This window comes from Numenius arquata, chromosome 2, assembly GCF_964106895.1.
Source record: "Numenius arquata chromosome 2, bNumArq3.hap1.1, whole genome shotgun sequence".
Lineage (NCBI taxonomy): Eukaryota > Metazoa > Chordata > Aves > Charadriiformes > Scolopacidae > Numenius > Numenius arquata.
In genome coordinates this window covers 73,111,034-73,136,989 of record NC_133577.1, presented here as the reverse complement: position 1 = coordinate 73,136,989, position 25,956 = coordinate 73,111,034, and the positions used below count along the sequence as shown (strand labels likewise).

At 38.8% G+C, this 25,956-nt stretch overlaps 1 protein-coding gene across 1 annotated transcript in view; it reads right to left on the bottom strand.

The window, feature by feature from the left end:
• Positions 1–25,956, bottom strand: part of RFX4 (regulatory factor X4) — a 78,465-nt gene that overhangs the window by 38,362 nt on the left and 14,147 nt on the right. Inside the window, exons 4-10 of the mRNA XM_074167501.1 lie at positions 25,777–25,900; positions 13,579–13,640; positions 8,303–8,516; positions 7,388–7,465; positions 5,398–5,561; positions 2,919–3,019; positions 1,053–1,111 (exon numbers count right to left, since the gene is read on the bottom strand). Of these exons, the coding sequence (XP_074023602.1) occupies positions 1,053–1,111; positions 2,919–3,019; positions 5,398–5,561; positions 7,388–7,465; positions 8,303–8,516; positions 13,579–13,640; positions 25,777–25,900 (802 nt within the window). The remainder of the gene's footprint in view (positions 1–1,052; positions 1,112–2,918; positions 3,020–5,397; positions 5,562–7,387; positions 7,466–8,302; positions 8,517–13,578; positions 13,641–25,776; positions 25,901–25,956) is intronic.

Sequence of the window (25,956 nt, the reverse complement as noted above, 5' to 3'; positions counted from 1 at the left end):
GAAAGGAAGTGACACAAGGTCACGGTCACATAACATACACCAGATCTCTGTAAGTTAAGCAGAGATGATAACCCACACTAAGGTTATCAGCTTCCCCAAGGAAATTATACATTTGAAGAGTCTTTCATGTAAGTAAACTGTTTGATCCCAAGTCTGATGCAGAAGGTTGTGGTCTCTGTATCTTGATTTCCTCTGAATTCCTATGGGCCTCCAAAGTTCAGTGATGATTCACCATGTTTGGGGAAAGGTAGCTCTGGCATCTTTGCCTCCACCACTAAAATAACGGAGGAAGAAATCTACAAAGTAGTCCTTGCAGGAGTGGGGAGTTTTTTCCCCCAGAGCTTCTTCCTGTGGGCTTCACCACTCACAGGGTTAACCTGGGGTGTTGGATACACCTTCCAAAAGTGGAGCTTTCAGTGTGACAGGGAAAACAAACTACTTGCTCCAATACATGGGTGAAACATTAATGAATTCAATGCATCCTCCCCCATTTTATACTACACAGAATTTGGTCTCATGAATTTTTGATAGCTAATTGTGATCTAAACTGGTGAAAAACAAATACTTCAGAGTAGTTTTTATATTCACTTGCTATGGTTGCAATAGTATTTCTGTTTAACAATCCCAGTGGTTCAACCATTTTGTTTTTTGCTAATTTGCATTTTATTTATGATACACAATTAGACTTGGAATTTTTTGTTAGGCATACGGAAATTTTTCTTGCTTTGCAATAGGCCTGATACAAACCATCCTGAAATCAAAGGAATGCCAGTCATTTATTTCATGGAAATGAACTATCTCTTCAAATCAAATAAAAATTTTGTTGCGTAAAAGTTCCCTGCTGAATTTAATGGTCAGGGGTTGCCAGTTGTCTAGAAAAGCATTTTTAGCTGATTACTTTTTGATTTTGTGAAGGTGGTCACAGTAAATATTCGACACAAACCGCTAATATAGTCTCTTCCTCTTTGGGAAAGTCCAGCCTGCCAACTCATAAAATTATTTGAAAAGTCAGTAAAAATGGTATTCAGAAAACATAGGTAGCAAAGATTTACTTGGCAAAGATGATTGAGTGATGTCTGTCGCCGGAGTATTTGTGAGAATCTTCTGGACACTAGAGAAAAGAAGAGATAAATATTTACAAACTGTGCTAAATAAAGAAAATTATTTCTGAAAATACTAAATTAAAACAAGAACCAAAAAAATACATCCAATTTCCTATATACAATTGTGGCTACATGAACTTAATTCAAGCAACCCAGTTTTAACTTAGTTTAAATCTTGACCTCAAACCTTAAATCTGGATGCTCAGTCAGTTTTACAGAGGCATATTACAAGCAGTGATTTATAGATGTTGTGAATAATGAGATGACAAGAGAAATGTAGAGGACAATGGAAAAGCTTCACTTGTTCAGCATAGCAAATTTTCTCTTGATACACAAAGGAACTGAAGACCAGAAAGAACTATTTAATAGAAAGAAAAATGTTGGTGCAAGAGCAAGTGGGCATAAAATAATGATAGCTACATTATGTGTGGAAATTAGAAAAGGTTGTTAAGTCTTAATGCAAAAACCTTTTGGAGGAGTCTTCTGACTGGACTACTAGGAGCTAAAATCAGTTTCAGATAGAATTTGATCAAAGTTTCTGAAAGAGATGTACCAACATGTTATGGGGTAAGATGGCCCTGGAGGCACTTGCCAGTCATCTGTTCCTATTTTATCTCTTTTGAAGCAATATGGACCTTATACCAAGATATTTCCTATACTTGGATTTTAAAATGTTGTATTGTGCATATTTTTTCTGAAATCTGTGACTCTGGAACTGCAAACCTGACCAAGGCTTGCAGTTCATCCTGTCAGTACCTCCATTTGCTGTGCACACTATCACAAATTCTGATGAGGAGGAAACAACTGCAGAAGCAACAAAGGCTCACGTAAAAGGTAGAATGCACTCAAGTTTTTCCTTATACTAAAATCACCAAAGACTTGCAGATCTATCCAAACAGGCCTTAGAGGTGGCCACAGAGGAGGATTTCCCTCTGTACTGTTCATAGAGGCAGTTAAAGAGTACAGATTGAGAATGACTAGAAAGTGCATTGTCGTTCCCTTTCTCTCTCCCTATAAAATCAGAAAAGATTTTGCCGTTGCAGATTCTCAATATTTTTGAACTGACAAAGATGTGATAAAGCATATTCTCAGCTCTGACTTTGTGTAACTTTTAAAATAAATTAGTAAACAACACACACACACAAAAAAGCTGAAATGAGTTGTTCCAATTTACATCCTGACTGTTCTTAGTAAAATATACACCTAATTTTCCATGCTGATCAAAATAGTTAATCCTTCTCCTAAATTAGGTTTTTTTTTTCCTTTAACTTTGTGGTGTGGAATTTAGTGCTCATGAAAGGCAAAGAATTGAGAGCCGTGAAATAAAGCAGGCTTTATCAATAGGTGATGTGCACTGCAGGCATCTACAAAGCATGTCTGAAAAGGACTAGTGCCCTTTCCTGTGGTGACAGGGTAATTTGATCTCCTTCATTTTTAACTCTGGCACTTTTTTTAGCAAGGGCCTCAAGCTGTATTCAAATTGTGCTAGCCTAAAGGTTTGTTTAATAATTTCCTTTGCCTAATATCATCCCTAATGTTTGCTTACTATCAACAAAATTAATTTCTTATCAGAATCCACAAGAAAGGAAAAGCAATTATTCTCATTTTGAGCAGTGTCTCATTTCACTAAATGAAATTGGTTTTCATGAAAAAATGGAGATTGTAAGTGAATACAAGATTTATAATGTTGACAGTTTTAAATTCCTAAAAGAACACTAGTCTCACTTCCAATTTGTAATCAATAACAGTATATTTGTAATCAATAAACAGTATATACATTCCAGGTTAAGAGGAGAGAGACTGGACAATACATACATTCAAATTTAATATTTCGTAGGTTTTCCGGTAAATCATGGAGAGCTACTTTCAGCCACTCATCCAGTTGCTTTGCAAACTTTCGGATCACCTGTGTCAAACTGAAAAGAAAAATCACTGTATCAGAACATGTTTACTCTATGCTTTGTACTATAAAATCTGTTAATGTGTAAAGACTATGAGTCAGTTATTTACAACTCACTATTATGCAGAGTTGCTGACATATTCCGTGTTGTAGGTGTGAAAAAAAACTTCTGAAAACATTTGTAGGAAAAGCAAAACATATCACCATGTTCAAAACCTCACAAAGAATAAAAGTCTCTGTACTGCACTGCTTTGATACTTACAAACAGCATTCTTAGCTTGAAATAAAGTCATTCCCACTCTGTACAAACGTAAAAACATAACATCACAGCTGTTTAAAGAAGACAATAGATCAAGCTTTGGATTTCAGCTCAGCTGTGCCCACATTTATACAGATGTACAGAGGGATCTGCAAGTGGAGCAACAACCAACTATGCTGCAGGCTGAAGCCAATGAATGGGCGATGATGGTGGGGAGGAATTTCCAGGCCAAGCCCACACAGGTAGGGGAAGTGGGGGCGGAGCAGGACCTGCCTGTTTAGCTCTGCACAGGACAGGAACTTTCCTAGACAAGTGAGATTTCTTTCTTCTCCTTTACTACGCTTTCCTGATAGCTCCATCACTTCCTGCTCAACTTTGCAGGCAGCTCAATCTGCCCTTCTTCTTGGAATTGCTCAGTATCAAACGAGAGTTTCCAGGACACATTGCAGGGTGTTGTGCAGGGGACCCGAACAGTTGGCTCTGTCAGACTGAGCTGCACTGCCTGCAGCAATACTCAAGATACACAAATGAGAGAGAGAGGAAAGATGCAAGGAACCCTCAGCCAGGCAGCTTTTCCTCTTTGCACCCCTAGCAAACTGCACTGAGAACAGAGCTGGTAGAATAAACATGGCCATAGGCCTGCTCTGCTCCACGCAGACACCTAAACAGGACAGAGCATGGATGACAACTGCTGCACCCACTAAAATCTGGCCTTTCTGGACAGCCAACATTTATTCCCAGGAAGTCCCTCAGAGGATTCTGGCTGAGTCAGCAAGATTTCCTTCAGGAGCTTCCATTGCAATGAGACCCTTCTTCACCCCCTCCAGTGCAGGCTATGGCTTAATAGCCACAATCTGGCCCTTTATATGCATTACAAAAGTCTATATTCACACTCAAGTCTCTCCTTATTTGCTATGAAAGAACTAAGCAGCTTGAGAAAAGGACTGCTGTTCTGTTTAATCCTTCCAATGAAATAGATTTGGGGGGGGTGAGGGGCAAAGCCAGTAAAAATGTACGTGTCTTATCAAGTAAAGCCCACGCTTATAACAGGTTTCTTGTGGAAAAAAATACTTTGCCTGTACTTTAGCAGTCATACAGTGTACATAGGAGAGCAGAACAACATCTTGAAAACATTCCTGTAATTAGAGCCACTTTAAAATCTTGAGGGCCAAATATATAGCACCAATAATAAACTGCTAGAGCAATATTCTTAAAAAATTACTTAGCCTTAGGAAAGCATCAAATAATACTAAAGGTATACATATATATTTAGAAAAAGAGAGTTGCCTGGTGCTCATATTAGGAAAATCAAAGGGCAAAACAGTTTGACTGCACTCAGTGATTAAACTTTTTGCTGTGAACTGGAGATCTCTGTCCTGCTTTACCATATAAACCAGACTTCTTGGATTCAGATGAGCTCCAGGTAGGAAGAGAACAGCTGAAATCTACCACATGGAATGGAAAAGTGAATTTAGCTTTGAAACAAAGGAGGCAAATTCTTGTTAATATTAATAAAGTGATCCTAAAATAACCATGCATCTGTTCTTCATAGGATAGTATTTAAATTAAACCAGTTTGTCCAAGACTTCACAAGTATGATCTTTATGTCTTATACTCATGGCAAGCAGAATAACAATTGCGTTCCAAGAGTGTAAACAGAGACAAATGCTTAGGTTGCTGTGTCTACATATGCATGTGAGTATTTACAAACAGAGCAGCCAGGCCAGCTCCTCTTGTCATTATATTTCAGAATACTGTTATGCTGTTATTCCAGGCTAGCAGAAAAGTGCCTGAAATTTTCAGAAGACAGTGTGGCACTCTGCAGCCTGCAGATTTCTGACACAGCCTGAAAGTTGGGACATGACTATCAGTTTGATGTTAATAAACCAAGAAGAAGGTAGTACCCTTTATCAAACAAAAAAAAATAACAAGTTTTCACAATAGAAGTCTTGTTAAAATCTGAACATTTCTTTAGGAACATGTGCTCTTCAACTCCTTTGAATTGACAGTGTGATTTAAACTCAGGAAATCGATGGCAGCAAGTGGCTTTCTGAGAACTAGTGACATTCTTGAAGAAAAGATGTATAACAGAGACAGCTAAGCTAAAAGTGGTCAGTGCTGCGAGCTATACTGACCTGTCAGGTAATGCTTGTAGTACTGTTGGCATCAAAACTCCAGAAATTGCTTTGTACAGAATTGAATCACAAACTCCCACTATATTCACTACAGTTGAAGAACCCAATACGGGCAGCATATGAGGAGGCATCCCTTGCCAAAAGTGCAGAAGAAAACTTTGAACCTGCAATCACAAGAAATATCAGAAATGTGTAAGTGAAAATAATCAAAAGCCTTAAGTACTATTTTCCTTTAATGACCCTGCTTACATAGTATTTGTTTCAGCCCCAGAGCTGGACTGGTGGTGTACAACACAGGCAATATATTCGTTAAGTAGACAGGTTTATATTGTAATGCAGCACAAAATGGGATACTCAACCAAAAGGTGAGGAGACGCTCTGAGTTGGTGACAGGGTATCTTTATGTTACTACAGTAGACAAAACCATGGGTACCACCGTATTTTTACCTTCCATCAATGGCTAGTGAGTGTAACTCTTTGGCTTCCACACGTCAAGCCTTTTTCTCTCTCTTTGCTCTCTGCCCCTGTATACAAAGGAATGCAATCTAGGGCCTGGTGTAGGGTAGGAGAGGAGGATAGCACATGGCTTACAGGGATCAATATACCATTTCCTGTCTTCATTTTGGAAAGAAACACTACAATTTCAGATTTCTTCTTTCCTTCACTATGAAGGAAATAAATAGAAGAAAAAATGGAGAAAGGCAAAAAAGAAAGTCAGGAGGAGATTTCAGACACAGCAAAATATACCTCTGAAAATTTTCATTGGGGAAATAAAGGTGTTATTAAGTGAATGATATGATCAGTTCTACAGGGGTCAGAACACTGGCACTCATAAGTGATAACCTTATGCACATAATCTGTACTGAAACAAGTAACCACACCAGGTGCAGTAAAGAATATTTTCCATTAATATATTATTGCTGCTCAGCCCCTTCCCCACCATTGATCCTGACAAACAGCTTTGCTAACAAAATGTAACATCCTGCTCTTAAAGTGTTCTGAGATTCATCCAGCAAAACTTCCTGAATATGTGTTACATATTTCTCTTACACAGAAACATTCAGACTTGGTACAATGACTTAAAAGAGCCTCATCTTTAAACCAGAAGAGTGTGAGAATTAAACAGTGAGAAGAAATAAAGCAGGGAATTTCTTGCCATTGTTCAGAAGGCAGAGTCAAAAGACCTGTTTCCTTTGATTTTTCCCAGGACCTGGATGTCATATTTGAATCAGACCCTCAGCATCTCCATATTCAGATTTCTTTTCCTAGACTAGAGAGCTTCTCCACATGTAATATAAAACTGCTTGCATTCCAGCAATGTTTTATTTTTCAGATCTAATTATAGAGCTGTCTGCATGCACTGCCAGAAAAACCCCAGATTCAGTCAGATATGCAGCAGGTTATCCATCTTGTCCATCTCTGATGGATTGCATCAACCGCTGAACAGTTTGTCTGTTCCTAGCTGCGCTGCAGTACAACTGAGCAACTGGGAACTTGAGCTACAGCTTTCTGGGATGTCTGGGAGGCTATAGCCCCACACTGCCCTGCGCCGTTGTTAATAGACCAGCAGAGCACACCATTTTGCTGTGACACCTGCCCTGGGTTTGTGTGAACGCTCAGAGGAATTCCTTCAAACAGAGCTCAGTCTCAACTCAAGGCTTAGAAAAGTGGTTGTGGTCACACTTTCTGAGTTGTAAGAACTGGATTGTCCAACGTCTTGTAAGGTGATATCGCTACCTTAATCCTGCTGGAGAATGATGAGACAAAAACATTCCCATTGCTTTTGTTCATCTAACCCACACAATGCTATAAGTGAGATTTAATGCGATCGGTCACATATTATGTACTCAAGTATAGCTATTGTTCATTATTCATGAAAAGGATCGGCCACCACAAAACCATAAGTTTATAATATCACATTCAAAATAAGGTCTCAGATCCATTAATACCTTATGTATCATTAAGCTACAACTGTAGTTTCCAACCATACCTCATCAAAGTTTGCTCTTATTACAGTGTCTAGTATCCTCTGACAGTGAGTTCTATACATCATAATAAAGGTAGAAACCTGAAAAAAGAATGAGAGGGAAACACACAAAAGATCATTCTACTTATGAAATCCTCTTTTAAAACTATCAGAATATAGAGCACAAAAAGTAAGTTTTTTCTTATCTTACTATGCACACAATTGCAAAAATAATGAAATTGGTTAGAGTCTAGTTAGATTAGCTTTAAGATGAGTTTTTTTCTTAAAAGTAAATTCTCCCTTTGAATTCATGGATTTTTCTATGTCAATGGGGATTCTTCAAATGTAAGAGGAGCAAAAAGCCTCAGTGAGATCAAAGACGAGAATGTGGCCCTAATTAGGACATAAAGAACTATAAAACCCTATTCTTTTGTCCACTTTACATTGATACTACACATGTGAATAGCATCAGAAAACTAGCAAGCTCAGCCAAGAACAGCCAGAGCACTTTTGTCATATGTGCAGATAGGATTCTCTTAATTTGTAGTCTAGAAGGATAAGAAACACACTAAGTCCCCCTCTGCTCAAGAAAGCATCAGAACTGTTTTCCAGTTTGCCATCAAATGTGTTTGCAGACTAAATAGCTATAACACATTGCAAAAACACTTACCCTGAAACTTCACTTGCTGTACGTAATGTAACTTTTTTTAAAAAGTGCGCACAGGCTTTATGAATATTGTACAGCTGATAGTGTCAGCTGCCAATTTTAAGGGAAGATATTTCTTCCTATTATATGAAGTAATTAAGCCCCCCATAAGCAAAAAGTCAAAGCATTATTAAACCTACTCTGATTCAAAGTCCTTATATTTTAGATAAAGCTTTCATCCATAGCAGGGAAAAAAATCAAGACAAGCCCATAAAAGATTTCCAAAGTGTTACCTTCTCCTCTGGCAGACTGGCTGGCAGATTTAGATCTTTGACATTTGGAAACTCTGGCAGTAATGTTCCCAGTTTGGATCGTGGTGAATACGCCACTGTCTGTTTGGTTACTTCTTTTTTTCCTGTTTCGTTGACCCAGGCTGCTCCTTTTTTAGAGTACATCACATCATAATACTGGGAGTTTTCTTTCACTGCAATTCCATAATAATGGTACCTGATACATAGAGATGTATTTTTTATAAAGCAGATTGTTTGAAAATTTAAAAAAAAAAAGGGGGTTAATAGGAACTGAAAATGCTAATTATTTCTACAACAAAACAGACTGTGCATTAGTTTATATATTATAAACAAGCATCAAATCATTAGCAGAACATTACGGTCACATATTGGGCTTCCAATTTTCATTCCTTCTAGTAAAAGTAGCTCTCTTCAGAGTTAATAAAGCTGACTCTGTTGCAGGGCAGGAAAATAATGGACTTCCATTTTCTTCCTTCTTATTAAAAAAAAAAAAAACATCCTAAAGCTACTTGTTGGCAGAGCTCTGCTGTGCAGCTGCTCCTTTAGTTTAGCAATAAGCAGAGGTACAGACCCTCTGGACTGGCCCTTCTGTTGTTAGTTCAGCTCCACGATTCTCAGACTGTTGAGGGCTGGTTTGATCCCTGAAAAGCATGAGTCTTTATTGCAAATGAGTTCATCAGAAAGATTGTAAAAACTGAAAACACTTCAACGAAAAGAGAATGGGAAAAGAGGCTTGTGCTGGAAAGCAATGAACAGTAGGGAGTGTACAGTTCAAAATTATTTGCTCCATAACTTAGCATCAGCACTGGGCTTAGATCAGTGAGGGATACTACACAACACTAATTCTGTGCAGACCACAGTGGGAGTTACACAGTGTGGCTGTGCTATAAAAATGGATTGGTGGCCTTACAGCATAAGTTTGTGCTACAACTTAGCTTTATTATAGGCGTTAATGAAAGCCCTGATTATCCAGTCTAACTCTTACATCAAAGCAGCAAAGGCAATTTTATTCCTTCCATAATTTGCTGACTTTAATTTCAGTTTCCCAGCTGTAGGCACCACCAACCCATCAGCTAAATAGTCAATGATTACAAAAGGCATCACAAAGTTGTATTGTTCGTACACTTTTGATTCACCCTACTTTCCTAGAGGGAATTTTCAATGATCTTCCAGTTTTCTCCCTACAGCCTATCAAAAGTCTATCAGGGCATGATGAGATACTGTCTCCTGGATCCCATTATGCTTGTAAGGGAAGTTACCATCTCAGAATGTTTGTTGTACTCCCCAGTTACTGATTTCAGAGTGGTGCCAGCAGATCTGTTCCCTTGAACGTACCCTAGTTTGCTTTAGGCAAAATCAGCTGGTTTTACACAGGTCATCAATTAAATTAGTGAAAGAGTAGCTTCTAAGTGACGGTGGTTTAAACTAACTCAGGTGACTTTTTCCTTTTTTCAATCACAGTCCTTCACCTACAGATCAGTGCATGTCATAATCTCCGGAAGAAAGTGGTGGCAAAGAGCTGGAAGCCCTAATCTCGTCTGCTAACACACATGGGCTGAGAGGAGGCCTGGGGAGTTGTAGCAATCTTTTAGTACGTGGCTCCCTTGCCATGCCCACTGAGGGTGTTCTATGTTGTCCATTAAAAATAAAAGCTATCTTGAACTCAATATTGAATAATCCAGATAAGATTTATTAAAACATTAATCTGACATGGTATAATTAAAAATAAAAGCTATCTTGAACTCAATATTGAATAATCCAGATAAGATTTATTAAAACATTAATCTGACATGGTATAAATGGGATATCTTTGCTTCAATACCTTAGAAAGTCACGCTATAGACTCCAAATCTGCCCATCAGGGCTTAGGCCAAACCCTGTATTCCACACCAGAAACCAGGCTCCAGATTGGTCCTAACCCATTAGAGATACATAATGGCAAGTGTGTGCTGACACTGGAGTTATAACACCAGCTGTAGAAGTTTGGCTATTTATCTTGAAAGGTAACAACTCCAGCTTGCAGTTCAAGTTCCCAGTTTGATCTCTAGCAGCTGTCATGCACGCACTGTGTGTAAGTGCCATAAAGCACATGTACGTCCTGTGTGATATGTCCGGGGTTTGGGAAAGAAAAGAAATGCTGCAGGGAGCTTGCTCCACAAATTGCTGAGGAAAAGAGGGGGGAAAGGGAAAAGGTCACAGCAGGCAGGACTGGAAAATGTACTGAGAGGTTTGTATAACTTAAACAGTGGTCAGTCTCTTATACCAAGCTTCCTCTTAAATCAATTCAAGGGAAAAAAATGAATGAAAATAGTAGAATTTCACTGTGCATTATTTAGTTTCTGCTATATTTCACTTGGTAGTAAGCTACATAAAAGAGTTTTCCAGGTAGCTTCAAAATCATATAGACAGCAATACCCCAATTAACTCTGAAATTTTTCTAGGTAGCTTCCTCTTTCAAGCAATTTTACCACCCCAAATGGCAAAAACTCACTGGTGCAGTTTACAAAGATTCTTTCACAAGCATTTTTTTGCATTTCTATCAGAAAAAAAAACAAACCCAACCAATTTAATTCAATAAACAGGCCTTGATCCAGGTTCATGGATCTGGTATCTGCAGCACTCCTTTAAAGAAAGAAGTAGAATTCCCTTCCCACCATGCCATTTCCATCAGTTTAACTAACCTCTTGTATACATAATTGAAGAGTTTCAAGCCACAGTACAGAAAGAAATTGGCTTTTATGTTCAGCTGCCTTGTCATGGCTCACTTGTGGTGGAACTGTTTTTAAGCTCAGCGCGATAAAGAACAGCTGCATGCTTACAGCAATAAACCCAGCTGCAAAAAAGAAAGCCTCGCAACTGATGGCCAAGAGTATAGCATCACTGTAGCTCTGAACTTTGTAATGTTACAAGGCAGCCGTGCTATAAAAAGACTGAAGACAGAACAGTGTGAAGTCAGATAATCTTAACCACTTCTATGGCTGAATCTCCTTTGACAGTAGCAGGGAAGTGGAATGAAAATCATACTGGCAGCAGTCAGCACGCTTGGTGATAAAGGGACTGAAGTGTTAATGCCTAAAGTAATTTCTTTACGTAACACTTAATTGAAATGCTGTCAGATGTTTCTGAAAACAAAAACAAGGCTCAGTTACAGCTGTGCTGGGTCTAGCAAGGAGTGTATTTATTGTAAATAAGTACAGTGTGCATTTAGTGAGTGTGTGTGTGTTTATACTTCTCCTCTTCATTGGATCAAATGAGAATGACGCCCCTGTATGCTACAATCCTTGGAGTGTTAATCACTGAAGAAGATACAGGCATCCTCTTTTGGAGTAGAAGAACTCAATTTCATATCTACTGAGGCTGTGAGATTTGAGTGAATATGATCTCCCCCATAGGGGTGACGAGGGACTCTGAGGGGCCAAGGATTTTGCAGAGCACAGACAGATTGCTTTATAGAAACCCCTTCTTATTTCCTAGATAGGGAGCAGAACCATTGCAAAGGTTACATGAGACGAATATGTGACCTAAAAGCCCCTCTGATAGAATCATAGAATGGTTTACATTGGAAGACACCTTAAAGATCATCTAGTTCCAACCCCCTGCCATGGGCAGGGACAGGATCAACATGCAGGCTAGCAGGAAAATACGAAGTCTCATTGATTTTTAGCCTCATTGAGAGTAAAGAGACATAGATTTTTGAGATGCAAAACACCTTCAGTCAGCAGATCAAAAACGTCTTGCCCCTCTGAGAGACTCCTGGAGCTGCAAGAGGAGCACCAGTTTGGAAATACAGCAGTGCTCATTCCTTTCATTAAACAGGAAGACAAATAACAAAATTGTAGCCAACGTCAGAGTGATTTGGTGGCTGAGAGTGGGTACTCTCATACAAATGCTTCCATAAAGCAACTTGTGCACGCTGTCACTTCAACTTTCTGAACTTCCAAAGAACTTCTGTTCAGTGCTAAATCCTGATTCTCTGAGCCCAAACCTATCATACTTTCTTAATATGCTGTTGGACCAGAATTTGCACCAGAGAGATTTCTGGTGGCTTGGTTATGACTGATGTTAAGATAGCTCTGAATTTGCATTTGGGAGGAGATTTCAAATCTTCAAATACCTGCTTAAATATGGCAGCTCTAAAAAAAGAAAGCTTAGTTATAAAAATTAGGAGAATCTCAAGATCGGGGAAAGAACATTTGGTCTCATCAGAGAGATACTGCTTGGCATGGACCACTTCTTAGAAGAGCAAAGTAAAGCTAATTTTAATGGCATTTCTTTCAGCATCTTAATTTCTTTTTTCTTTTAAAGAGTGTGTCATTCTAGCTTTAGTATGTAAGTTTAATTCTCATAGCATATTTGTTTCTCAGTGTTTAGCAATACTGTCTTTCTAGGTTTTGTTTTGAAAGAGCAGCTTTACCAGCAAAATTTTGCAAACATACTGTCACAGGTTTTCATTTCTCGCTCCATAGTTTTCCATTTGTCATCTACTACCCTGTAGGATTCTGTGAGAGCTAATCAAGAAAAACAGATACATGTATTTCTTAGGGGATTTATGTTTGCCATAAAAAGATAAAAAGCTCCACTGGAAAAATTCCATGGAGTCAAGCAGAAAAAAAATATAAAAACATCACTGTATCCCCTCTATAAATTGGTAGAATCACATCTTGTCAACAACTGGAAAAAGTCAAATACTCCAGGAAGAGCATTGCTCTTTCTGAATCAATTTCTCATTCTGGAATTAGGATGAACTGCTTTCAGGAAGTACCATGTTTTGGGTAAGGCAATAAACTAATTCCTTGATCACTTAAAGATATGCTGGATTGCATTACACAGGAAAAACGGTGGTTAAATCCAGGTTTGTGGACCATTTCAGTGTAGGTCAATGTATGTTCCTACCAAAATTCCAGATAGCATTCTGCCATTTGTCGTCTAAACTGAAACGTGATGTTAACCAGCTGTTATTTCCCATTAGCTCCATTACTTCTGGGTGTGAACGTCCTTTACACTGTGTAAAGGGAGTTGAGATCATAGGAGCAATATAGGAAATATTTCTGTTGAAATCAGTAAAGTCTCCATTAGACACCTTTGCAGGACTATCATAGCTGAATCAATAAGACAATGTAAAGACTATAATAGAACCTCCATCAAAGTTGGGTTTTAGACTAGACAATTTATTCCCTGATCTTATACTATTCTATTCACTAAAGCCAGAGCCAGACAGGGCCCTGTGTGAGATGAAAATAATACCATACACTGCTTACTTTGATTGGCCTCTGGTTCCAAGTCGTCTTGTGGTTAGCTGTGGAAACTGTTGCCTTATTATCTGCAAATAAATAGAACTGATATTAGAGAAAATTGAAAGCCATGTTTACTAATACTTAATTTAATATAGATTGTTAAGATAGAAAGCAGAAAAACTCTACTGCAATGTCAGCAAAATTCATGGCAGGAGAAATAAAAAAAAAAAAGAGCCTTTGATATTTTCCATTACTGAAAGAGGAGAAATAGATTTTAAAATTCAGTATAATTCCATTAACTACCACTAATTTAAATAAAGACTTTCTGAAGTTACTGGAGTAGAATGCAGTTCCTTAAAATCTAATATCAGTTCTGCCTCTAAACTAAGAAGGATTGTACTTCCAATTGGCCTGCTATCTATTTACTGCAGTTCGCAGGATCAACAAACCTGGTTTTGCTGCAAATAGAGGAAACTCTCCTTCTGAAGGTTTTGGAGATTGCAGTTCTTTAAAGACCTTCACAACCCTCCCACTAAACACTCTTTTTTTCTAAACGATGATTCCCTGAGAAGATTTTGGCATTTGATAGTGGTACCGCTTCTACCAGGCAAGACTCACTGTTGCATTTGTAAAGATAGCTCATAATCAATTCATCCCTTATGGAAAACAAGCACATCTCAGAAACAGCAGGGTATCATCAAGAATCTGGACTCTAGTTTGTCAGTAGAGATGAAAAGAATGTTGCTACTGTAAAACAAAACTTCTTTAGTGCCAGATGCATTTAAGGAAATGGATTAATGAACGTAGATTGTGCCTTCGGTAATCAGAGTCTCTGTCAACCAGGCTAGTCCTAATGAAAAAGCTCTGCTGTAGTTGCTGGGAAGGCGGCACTCAGCACCTCACAGGGTTGGAGCTGACTCTCAGTGTGGTCTGCAGTAGGAGGAAAATTGTTCTGGCAGAACACCCATGCAAGAAAGACTACAGTAAGCCTTGAGGATTCACTTGCAAAAGGAATTTTGGGGGGGTTTTGGGTTTGTTTTTTTTTTAATTTGTAATCTATTTTAGTTACATTTTCATTATTTAAATTGCTAAATATTTCCTCTTTCGGGGGACACCAACTAATATTAAAGAAGAAATCGTCGATTAAAATTGATTAAATAATATAGATTTTTTTTCTTCATGAGCCATTTGGCCACAGTGATAAATATTTAATCCTGATTGATAACTGAAAGCTCTGGAACACGTACTTGGATCAAAAGATGCTATATAAATAAAGACATTACAATGTCACATATTAGACCATTTCTTCAGTAATATTTTCTCCAGCAAATGTACAATCAGCTTCCCTTTGTATCATGTAAAAATTGTTGTGTTGGTTTCCAAGAGCTTTGTACAACATAGCTGATGTCAAAAACGCAGCATAGACTCAGAGTCGCTAGGTTGTTCAGCTTTAATTTCTGGAGCAAAACTTCAGCAAACAGTAAAACACTTTTGTGGAGCTGTGAAAGTTCAGCCTAGCTGTTTGATAAATGAGCAGACAGGCAAGCAGCCCTTCTTTCTTTTTTTGTATGGATTCAATGAAGCCTGCCTAAAGAACACCACATGCTGTTCCAGCTACTGATCTAACATTCCGCAACATCTCAGCCTTCCAAATTCCCTTTAATTACACATTAATCCCACCCCTCTCTCTTTCATTTTCTGCAGACAGGGTTGGGGGCTCCACAAGGCTGTGGGAAAAAAGGCAGTGTTGAAGAACTACTTTCTGAGGATGGTTTTTTTTTGGGCTAGGGGATTTTTTTACAATTTTTTTTTTTTTTTTTGGTGGCAGTTATCATTCAGAAAATACCATTCCTCTCCAAAAGTTGATTTTACAGCAGTAGACTCAAAAGTAAATCTTAATGTTAGAGATACTTTTATCCTATTTTTTCTTTTGGAACAACACGAACCCATATTACTTTCAAAGTCTTTCTAGTAGTGATGAAGTGTTACAATGCACACTGTAAATGCTACTTTATGAACCATATGCCATGGGAGTTCCTGGGATTTAAATAAATCAGCCAGTTTCTACATACCAGGGCAGAGGTGATCAGGAAAAGAGAAGGAAAATGGAGCAGCTGATTAGATGATCCCTTTTTATTTTCTTTGTTTGTTTCTTTTTTAAATCCAGCACATTTTAAACACCTTTCAGAATACAGCTGAAAAATATGCATCACTTACAATATTCTTTACTAATAGTTTAAAAATAAAAATAAAAAAAATAATCTACCAAACTTTGGGGAAAAAAAATGTCAGGAATTTTTGATCTAATGGTCCATATGTAAAATATGTATAACATGGCATTCTCATGCTTGGGTGCTAGTACATATGAGCATGGGTATTTATGTTTGTGCTTGGAATAAAACAAGTCAAGTACTAAATGAACTAGTTGTCCATATAAATGTTTATATTCAGCTATGTTTATGCAAATCCCTATGTAATGATATTGCCAAAGGCAGTGAGATTTCCCTGAAAGGAGAGAAGTAGGCAGATCAGGAAGGACAAAGTGGATTTCACTGTGTGCTGAAAACAATGGAAAAAGCAGAGGGTCCAAAAGGTTGATTTTTAAATCATACTTTCAGCCTGAAAAGTCCCTCTATAAAATACATCATCATTGTGTTTTGTGTTTATTATCTTTTAAAGACCTACAGAGAAAATGAGCTTATTTTACAGCTGGGTGGGGAGGGAAGAAGGTTCCTAATTGCCGGACATGACAACTGAGGTTCAAATCTGAAAACTAAGTTGAATCATTTCCCTTTCATCACTGCAGTGGGGTTGCACAAGCAAATGAATCAAGACCAGACCACGCAGTTTGAGCTGCTTTCTGAATGGAGCCCAGTCCCTGGTTCTCACAGCAGCGCTGGCTTCTCAACAGAAGCCGTGGTAAAAAAGATCTCATGGGTGGTATTCAAGGGAATTTTGGAGTGAACGGGACTTTTACCATTGTCCTTCAATGGAACTGAAATTTCATCTCATACTTCTCCAAATTGACCACAAATCCAGCTGCCCTATGAGATCTGCTGAGTAAAAGGGTACAGGTTTTACATTTTCCAAATAAAATTCCACCTAAATTATGTGGCAGTTTTGTTAGGCATTTTTTTATGCCACTTGGCTTTTTGGTTTTCAGACAGATGCAGACCAGGAGTTTCACATGCGAATAACTTCTGTCCCTACTATTAACCTCAGAAGCCAATGCTCCTTCAATTTCTTTCTCAGTTACTAAACCTCAGTTGTGTTCTCCATCTCTTTCCTCTGTGCCCTGTCCAACACCTGATTTGCCTTTTACCTATAGAAGATCTTGTATGCTTTTCTTTATTAAAAGAAAAAATAAATTAAAAATTAAGAACTGCCTTATCTTTTTGCAACTCCATAGTTCTCTCAGGGATTGCCTACTGTATATATAAGAGCCAGATAGAAGTCATTACATTATAAAACAATACAAATATAGTTTAGTCCTCTTCAGGGGACTAGTATATCCAGGTCAGCATTTGTTTAACCCTTTTGCAGTCAATCCTGATAAATGGTTTTTTGGAACATCTTTAGAACGTTAAGGGGACCTTTTTCTTTCTGACAGGTAGTAAACTTTTTGCTCTGAATGTATGGGGCAGCTAATGTGAATGCAGGAAAGAAAAGTCTTCTCATATCATCTTCTCGTGCAGAGATTACAACGCTGGTAGTACAACATTCACCATATATTGCACAGATTATGGAGCTACCAGGATTTTTATCCTGTTCTGGCTTTTTAAATCTAGTAGAGGTATCTGAATAAACTTGAATTAAATATCTAGTTACTTGTCATTGGTTTTGGTCATTCTTAATGGAATAAAAATTAAATAAGTTACTTAAATACCTATGCAAAACAGATACAAGCTTTATGAGCTAGAAAAATGCACTTCCTCTGTAAAGGTCTGTATTGCAGTCTGCACAACCTATTAACCTTAGACATGGCTAATGGCAGGAGTTGTTCTGTTACCCACAAATGGCTGCAAAGGTGCATTGCCTCATCCTGATTACTGCCAGCTGTAATTTCCGCCACTGCATCTCTCCTCACAACTCTAGTACTGTGACATTCCAACACAAGCAGAGCTAGCCCCAGCTTTAAAATGAGGAATGTGTTCTCTATTCTGCCTTCATCCATACACTGTGACCCATCATGCCTCATTGCACTCACTACCAAACTGTGAACTTTATGTTTCCCAATTATTCCATCTAGATTCTTTTGTGTTATGAGGTGTCAAAACAGGGTGGTGGGGGAGGGGAAACCCAAACCATCTTATATAGATTCATAGATTCATAGATTGGTCCAGGCCGGAAGGGACCTCCAAAGGTCATCTAGTCCGACCTCCCCGCAGTCAGCAGGGACACCTCCTACTATATGTCTGTGTTCATGCTAACAAGTAAGGATGGAAGAAACCAGAGATGTCCTGAAGCTTCTGAAGTAATTTTTTTCTTCCCTGCCTATGCCAAAATATTAAATTTTTCTCTGAAGGAAATAGGCAGAAGATGACTTTTAGAAGTCCTTTCCCTGGAATAACTGCTACTTTTCAAAAGGCATGTTCATTTTGTTAGTGCATCTGATCTAGACTGGTGTTATTCTCCATGACTCTTGTTCCTTAATATTTGAAATAATTCTAGCCATGCTTCTAGAATTTTCCAGGGTAATGAAATAAAGTCAAATGAAGTTGCAACCCAGTATTTGTATTCTGCCAGAATGAGAAACAGATTTCAGGCTCCAGGCTCTGGGAGGTTCTAGAGAGATTCTAAATTCAGTGGATAAAATTCTCTTTCCTACGATAACAGTTCTTCATAACAGGGCCTGGCTCTATTTATTTCAACTCAAGTTTTGAGTGCCATATCTATAAGGCACGCTTTGCTTTTATGAAATCAGATACAGAAGATCCGTGTTTATTTACCAAATTCTATTGTAACATTTCAGTCTTAAACTTCTTTGCCATGGCAGCAGGAAAGAAACCAATGATTCCAAATATAACTACACTCCCACACAGCTATGCTTTCCTTAATCTCACCATTGTGAAACACAAAAAACCACTGATACTCTCAATTTTATATGATAAGTGTGGGATTTTTAGGCTCATTCATCTTTGGCCTGGTACTGCTCCAACTGTATCATTCTGGGGTTTCCCCATCTGCTTCAGTTCTTTTGAGAATCCTGCCCTGAGACAATCTGTTATTATTAACACCTGTGCTAACAGGTACCTTTTGGCTCAAAGGTGGCTGGGGGCTGGCTTAACAGCACATTACCTTGAGGAGAAGGTCAGGAAAGCTTTGCCCCAAGAAACAACCACTGATAGGAAAGAGCACAATCAAATTAGTCCATTACAAAATATCATTCCTGTCCCCCAAATCCACCAAGCTGTGCAAAGAAAAAGAGGCATGACTGTGTCTATACCCTCTCTACTTCTTGCTCATTTACTTGCATGGCACAGAAGACTGTAGTGTACAGGTCCAGTATTCTTGACACCAGATCTGTTGTCTGTTTAGATCCACTCACTTTCATCATTTTGTGGAACAGGACATGGTCTAGTTGTAGGATAAGATCTTGTTTCTAGCTCCAATACATCTCAACTGCAAAGCAAGTCAGAGAAGCCTGCTGGCACTTTCTTTAATGCCTGTGTCCAATTATGCCTGCTACGGAGATTAGACACCATGAGGAGCTCCAACTGAACCGGACCCTTTAGTGAAGCTTGTGAGACCTCTCCTCAAATTCATCTATTTACAATAATATCCTCCTTCAGCAGCTCCACTGGCCAGATGGAATTCAGCCTAAGGCATGATCAAACAGATTACTGCATCCCAACAAAGCTGCAAACATCCAATGCTCTGACTCAGATGCTTAGTTTGAGCTGCAGCCACTTTCAGTGCTGACTTGCTGAAGCCAAGCAGATCTAAAACCCTGCACAACTCCCCCTGCTCTGTACTGGTGCCAGCACACTTACTGCCATCACCCAGCATATCTGTGGGAAAAGGCTGAGAGCCAGCATCCCTGCACTCTGGCAGACCCTGTGCTGTAAGAACAGCCCCTGGGACATGTTGACAAGGCATGAGGTAAAGCAGCCCAGAGGCTGCTCTACTTCATGCTGAAGACCTAACTAGAAGCCAGATGCCTGAAGTGGCAAAGCCAGTAAAAATCATCCCTTTGCTAAAGGGCAAATCTTTGGAAAAAGGAAAGTCACTCCAAAGAAACTGAGGTGTCCGTGCTAGTTTTCTTACTCCTCAAGCTCTAGGAGAAAAAGACAATAGTCATCAACCTGCAATAATACAAGGGATCTGTGAAGCAGAACCAAGGGTGCAAAGAGCTTTCCAACTACACTGTAGGATCCCCGTTCCCCACACTTATTTGACTACTTGCTTCTGCAGTATTTGTGTTATTATGGCCTCCTCAGAGGAGCTTGGCCTAGAAGACTCTACATCACAAAGTCATACTGGTGTTAACTGTCCTTTGATCAGGAACCTTAACTCTTAAAAAGTGATGAAGGAAAACCAGGCACTGCTCAGATAGCATTGACAGACTGATAGGGTCCTTCAATGTAATAACAGAAACCACATCCTTAGCTTTAGATTGACTTTTCCCCGGTTCTATTTTTCTTTTCTATATTACTGGAAAAAAACCAAAAACAAAACAAAACAAAACCATTCCATATGTAGTAATTGTTAATAATAAAGCAAGTGTTGTTTCAGTCTACCAGAAGAGACCACTAAGACTAAATTTGCCTTTGCTCTACCAGCTACTATTGAGGCTACTTAAGAGCAAATTGAAATTACAGGACAAAAAATAAGTCTTCAGGAGAAGTATCTCCTCACGCACAGCAGGCAATTCCAGATGTGCGCATTTCTGTAAAAAGACAAAACAGAATGCAATCACATTGCACTATCATTATCAAAGAGATTTCAATAAGGCTACTTGTCTGTCCTTTTAAAATGTCAATATATATATATAGTATGATAGCACGAAACTGTAAATCCTACTTATGCTAATCATGCTTGGAGGAGCAGTCCTGCTGGCAAAATTTCTGGGCATACAGTGCATAGTGATAAAGGAGGACTCTGGCTGGTACAGCTTGTATCTCCCTGGACCAAAGCAAACTATTGGGGAGGAAAAGCACTTTTCTTCTGGTATAACTGTGCCTCAGCCCATTTTTTGGAAATTGGGTGGAAATAGTGGTCAAAAATGTAAAAGATCTCTTTCCTAACTAATATTACAAATCTATTGTGGACTCTACCCTTTTTTATTTAGTGAAATAAATTTATTAGCATGTAATTTTCACTTACAGCAAAGTCACATAGGGAGCAATAAAGAGGCTCTAAAATTCATGTAAGCATGCTTCCACGTTAAACCTCTTTATGCTGCCAGAGTGATGTAAAGGGACCTCGGGCTGGGGGAGAGCCACTCTGCAGTGTAAGCATCCTTCATTTTCCTTTTCAAATATAAATTTACTATTGCTTGTGAAAAGATATGTCAGGAAAGCACCAAAAGGAAAAAAAGAAAAACAAAAAGTAAGTATTTAACCTCCAGGGGGCATATGGGAGTTGTGGGAAGAACACTTCATGAGGATGCAAAAGAGGTTGCACCAGGAGAAAGTGTTCTATATGAGAGATATGGCAGAGGCTGGGAGGTGACCTCGTACATTTAAAGCACAGTAAATTTAAAGCAGTAAACTGAGCACATGGAGCACAGGGGAAAGCAGTGCAGAGGAGGAAGATAACATCCTCAAGAGGCTTGATTAAGAAAATCATGTTCATACAGGGTCTTAAAAGAAAAAAAAGAACAAAAATGAACATTGGCTGAAGAAATAAAAGTGAAAGAGAAGCTCAAAGGTCTGCCAACCCAGCTGAACGGCTGGGTGACATGTTACAGTTAGGAGAGAACGAAGAAACCTTGAGGAGCCCATCCATACGCAATAGCTAGTGAAGGACTTTGAAAAGCTCAAAACATTCCTGCTTTTTAAGTAATTTATTTGATTTAGTGAAGGCCCCAATTCAGAGTGAGTTAGTGTTTGCAGCTAAACTCAGTGAAAATAATGAGTCAGAGCCTTCAACCACTATAATTCCTAGCTCAGTGTATTAATTATCACCGGCATTTTATGTTAACACATTGCTCAGGAAAAAACCTACACCTGCTCAGCCCTCCCTGCTGCAGGCAGCAGCAGAACTTCCAGTTGGAAACACTTTAAACTGCTCTCTGAGTCCACAGGGTCCCAGAGCAAAGCCCAAGGCATTTGCAGCACAGGACTGAGGGGCACAAGGTCACCGTCTTTTTTAAGTGACCTCAGCAACAGGGCTTTCACTCCTTCTGCCTGAAGACTAATTCACAGTCTAAACATGTTCACTGTGAGAAAGCTTTTTCTCATATGCAACATCTTATTGTTATAACTCAGTGACATGCCTACCCTTCCTCACTTTGCTTCACTGTCTTCTCACTGGTTGCACAGAACAGTTTTACTTATTTTGCTTCCGTTTTGGGTGAAATCCTGATAATATATTTTGCTGTCTACGGTAAGAGCTGAAGTTTAACACTGGAATCTCCACTTGCTGATGCTGAGCTGTTACCAGCAAGTACAGGGCCCTCCCTAGTCACTGTTTAGTTAAAGTATATGGGTAAAAGAGAGCTTGGTCCTGCATTTTGCAGGCAAGAAAAAGTTCTTGTAACAACTTCAGACTAGGTAGCATAGTTATTAGCAGATTGGCAAATGCTAATATAGGCAAAACTGCCTGTATTTTCCACATATTAACTGGGTGAGTAAAGCACTAAAATCTTGGCTAACATTAAAGCTACAGCTCCGTTTGTCATATTAGAATATATCACGTTAACAACCATACTAGTCTTCCTTATTTTATATACACTTTAAGTCTTTTAGGAGTATAGATTGCTTTTTTAAAGGTATTTATGTATACAGTAATTCTGTTCTTTCCTCTTCTTGTTACTTTTGTTGCTATTAGCCTGGTTTCCTCAGGAAACAGTCTGTGAGATACTACTCTGTTAAGCTCTTCACTCCCCAGACCAGTTTTTGTTTTGCAAAATCCAATATTATCAAACGCCTGAGGTCCAGCCTATGTCCTAGATGCTTAATAAAATGCACTGGCATTCTATTAATGCCCCAGTGGGGCATTTAATAGTGGGGATAGTGGGGGGAGTGTATTGCTATTAGTGTTGAGGACAAGACAGGGAGGAAAGCTCTACCTTTAGCTGAGCCATTTGGCACTGCCTGACTGGACAACCTTGAGCATGAGGCAACCAGTCAACAATTCTATTGCTCTGAACCAGCCACCCCACGTGCTGCTTCTTGCCCAGCTGTTGACATGGGGAGAGAGAAAAAGAGACAAGAAAACAGAAACAGATATGAGGGAACCTAAAAATAACATGGAAAGAAGGAGCAGCAGATGTTTGAGAAAACTGAAAGAGGCAAGACCTTGATGTAATGATCAGGACCTGGAAATAGTTGAAAGTACTGCAGGGAAACATGGAGATATTATATAAGATTTACGTAAGGCTTTTGATTTTTGGGAACATAGAACACAGTAGGAAAAAAGGTCCATTAGTTCAGCTGTTCAAGAACAACTTGTCTGTTCTCCCTTCCATGCTCTGTTGCGGATATATTTGACTTACATCAGGCTTAAGAAGTACACATGGGCTGAAGCATTGTCTACAAAATCTTAATCTGGAGAGATCACATTCAGGCAAGCTTCACATGTCTCCAGTGGTCTCTTTAAAAGAGAAATCAACGCTGTTCTGTTATTTGAGATGTAACTGACTATGTAAAAATACATTAGGATGTTACTTATTACAGATTGTTTTAATGTGCTGAACTCCATGTCTCTTTCTAAAAACTACCAGTCTGTTAAAGAAAAAGCCTAAATGTTTAACATTGCCCACAGAGCTAAAGTTCAAAGATGAATCATAAATTCAATGTGGTCTATTGAAAGGCGAACTGTCTACAATTTCACAGAACAACAAACTCCTTTCTCTGGAGGAGATGACAGCTGCAAGGCTCTTGAGGATTTCCAATGAGGACAAACATGTCTGGGGGTCTCTGTTTCAGCAGCTAAGTGTGGAAGCCCTCAAATAGCACCTATTTTCATTGCACCACCTCCAAGGCATTTATGCAACACCCATTGCCAATACAGTATTTAAGTCACATGATAATAACTCTGCTAGCTAAAACTTCATGCAGGTACCTGCTCCTAAGGAGAAGCTGACTGCAAACTATTGACCGAATGAAGTGAGTGTCTGCCTTGCAGATCTTCATGACTCTGCAGTACATCTTCTTAGCAATAAGAGGTTGGAAAGAATCATTGGGGCCTGCTCCAGGTTCTGCAGATGCAGAAACCTCTTTCACTTCAATATTTGTGTCAGTGTTGTCTGAGGTTTCTGGAGACACCTGTACAGAAGCCTCAGTTCCCAGATCCAAAAGTAACAGCCACACAAAGCACTAGCTTAAGATGTTCAGTACTAGGATGATTCTGTATGGCTTCCTCTCCACAAAAAGGGAAAACAAATTTCATGCATCACTGCTTCAGAACTTTATTGCAACCAAGTGGAAAACTCTTGGAACACAACACATGAAAAACACATTGGAATGCCATCAATTTTGAATGGAAGAAACTGTGCCTGTCCTGGTAGGTCAAGGTACTCCTACTGATGAATAGGGGCAGGAGAGAAGGAGGATGGAGTAATATACACTGTAACAAGACTGCCACATACTGAAAATTGGTGAAGTTCCTGGTAAATTTATGTTCTGGCAAATAATTTCAGAATATTTACACCTTAAAATTTACAGAAGTTTTTAGAAGCAGCAAAAGTAGCATCATGTAAGTTTTACCCACGTTCCGAATGTGTTAAGCTTGCATGAAATCTGTTTCTTGTTCTCACCATTCCTAAATTATGTGTTGCCACTATACTTACCACTCGGTAGCAATAATATGTACAATGAACAACTTCATTCGCACTTATACAGAGTATTTAAACAGAAATCTAACACAGAATCAATTGAGTTACGCAGGTTTTTAAGACATAGTAATATTACAACATGGTATATTTTGCTTGCCTTGCTAAACTGCCTACATAAAGATGCACTATAGAAATGACACCTCATTAAATACATTCTTCTCCTTCACCTACTCTTTACACAGGCACTTACCCTACGAACAATTTTCCTTCTTTGAATACCCAGCACTTCTATAGAACAAACGTTGCAAACACTAGAAGAGAATAGCCGGCAGGACAATTGGCTTCAGATTCATGCTTGCAAGCATTTCAAAAACAGTGGCAAACTCTACACTTTGTTTTTTTACATAGCCTACAAGTTTTAAAGGCCTGTGACACATTCTATAGCAAAAATTCCATTTTAAATAAAAATATAAAAATATCATCCTATTTTTCACTGAGAGAAAAACATCACCTGACAAGCAAATCCAAAATAAAAATGTTATGTAACATCCCAGCCAGCCATTAATGTCTGCTAGTGATGTATAGCATAAGAGCTTTACTGCTCACATCTGGACAATGCACAGCTGCATCTGTGCTAAGAGTGCATCTCCACTGTGAGTCTGGAGATAACTGCAGTGGCTTTTACTAGAGCTGGACTGGAAAGCAGAAGCACAAGGCATCACAGTGCAAAGATAACTCAGCAGCCTGTATCTGCAGTGCCACACAAGTACCATTAGATGCTTTCTGGACTTTCACGTCTGGAGGCATTGTACTCCACTATGTGGATTTGCCAGTGTGGGCTGATACTGTTAATTCAGGAATCTCGTGCTTACAAGAATGGCATAGACAGGGCCCAGAATTAAATGATTGATATTTTACCCTTTTATTTTAAAACATATGTGTATTTGTTAAAGCAGTGCAGGTCACAATGCAGATGTGGTTACACTGACTGTATTCGACTTCCAAGCTGCCAATATTGTATACCATGTCATGGTCAGCTAGTCTGAGGCTGGAAGTCATTAAAAAAAAGAGTGTATTCTGGAGCTGAGTAATGATTAGAAATTATTCCAGCCTTCAAAATAGTTAAAAACTTAACCTTTGTCCAATAACTTGAATACATAAGAGATTCCCTTCATATACCTCTATCTGTAATGGTAAACGATGACTTAATTCTTTTCAATAATCCAAACTCACCTGAACCAGGTGAGAGCTTGAGGCATCATACTGCTGTTTAGACTCACCTTCCCAAAGCTGGCGGCATTAACAGGTTGCGTGTCATTTTTCTCACAGAAGTCCAAGTAATGCATGTAGAGAGCACTTCGAGGAATGCAAACACCTTCTGCAATCTCATAGTTCTCCTCCAGCCTTAAAAAGCAAATATCAAACAGAGAGAACTGCAAGTATGTTGGATGTCCTGTATG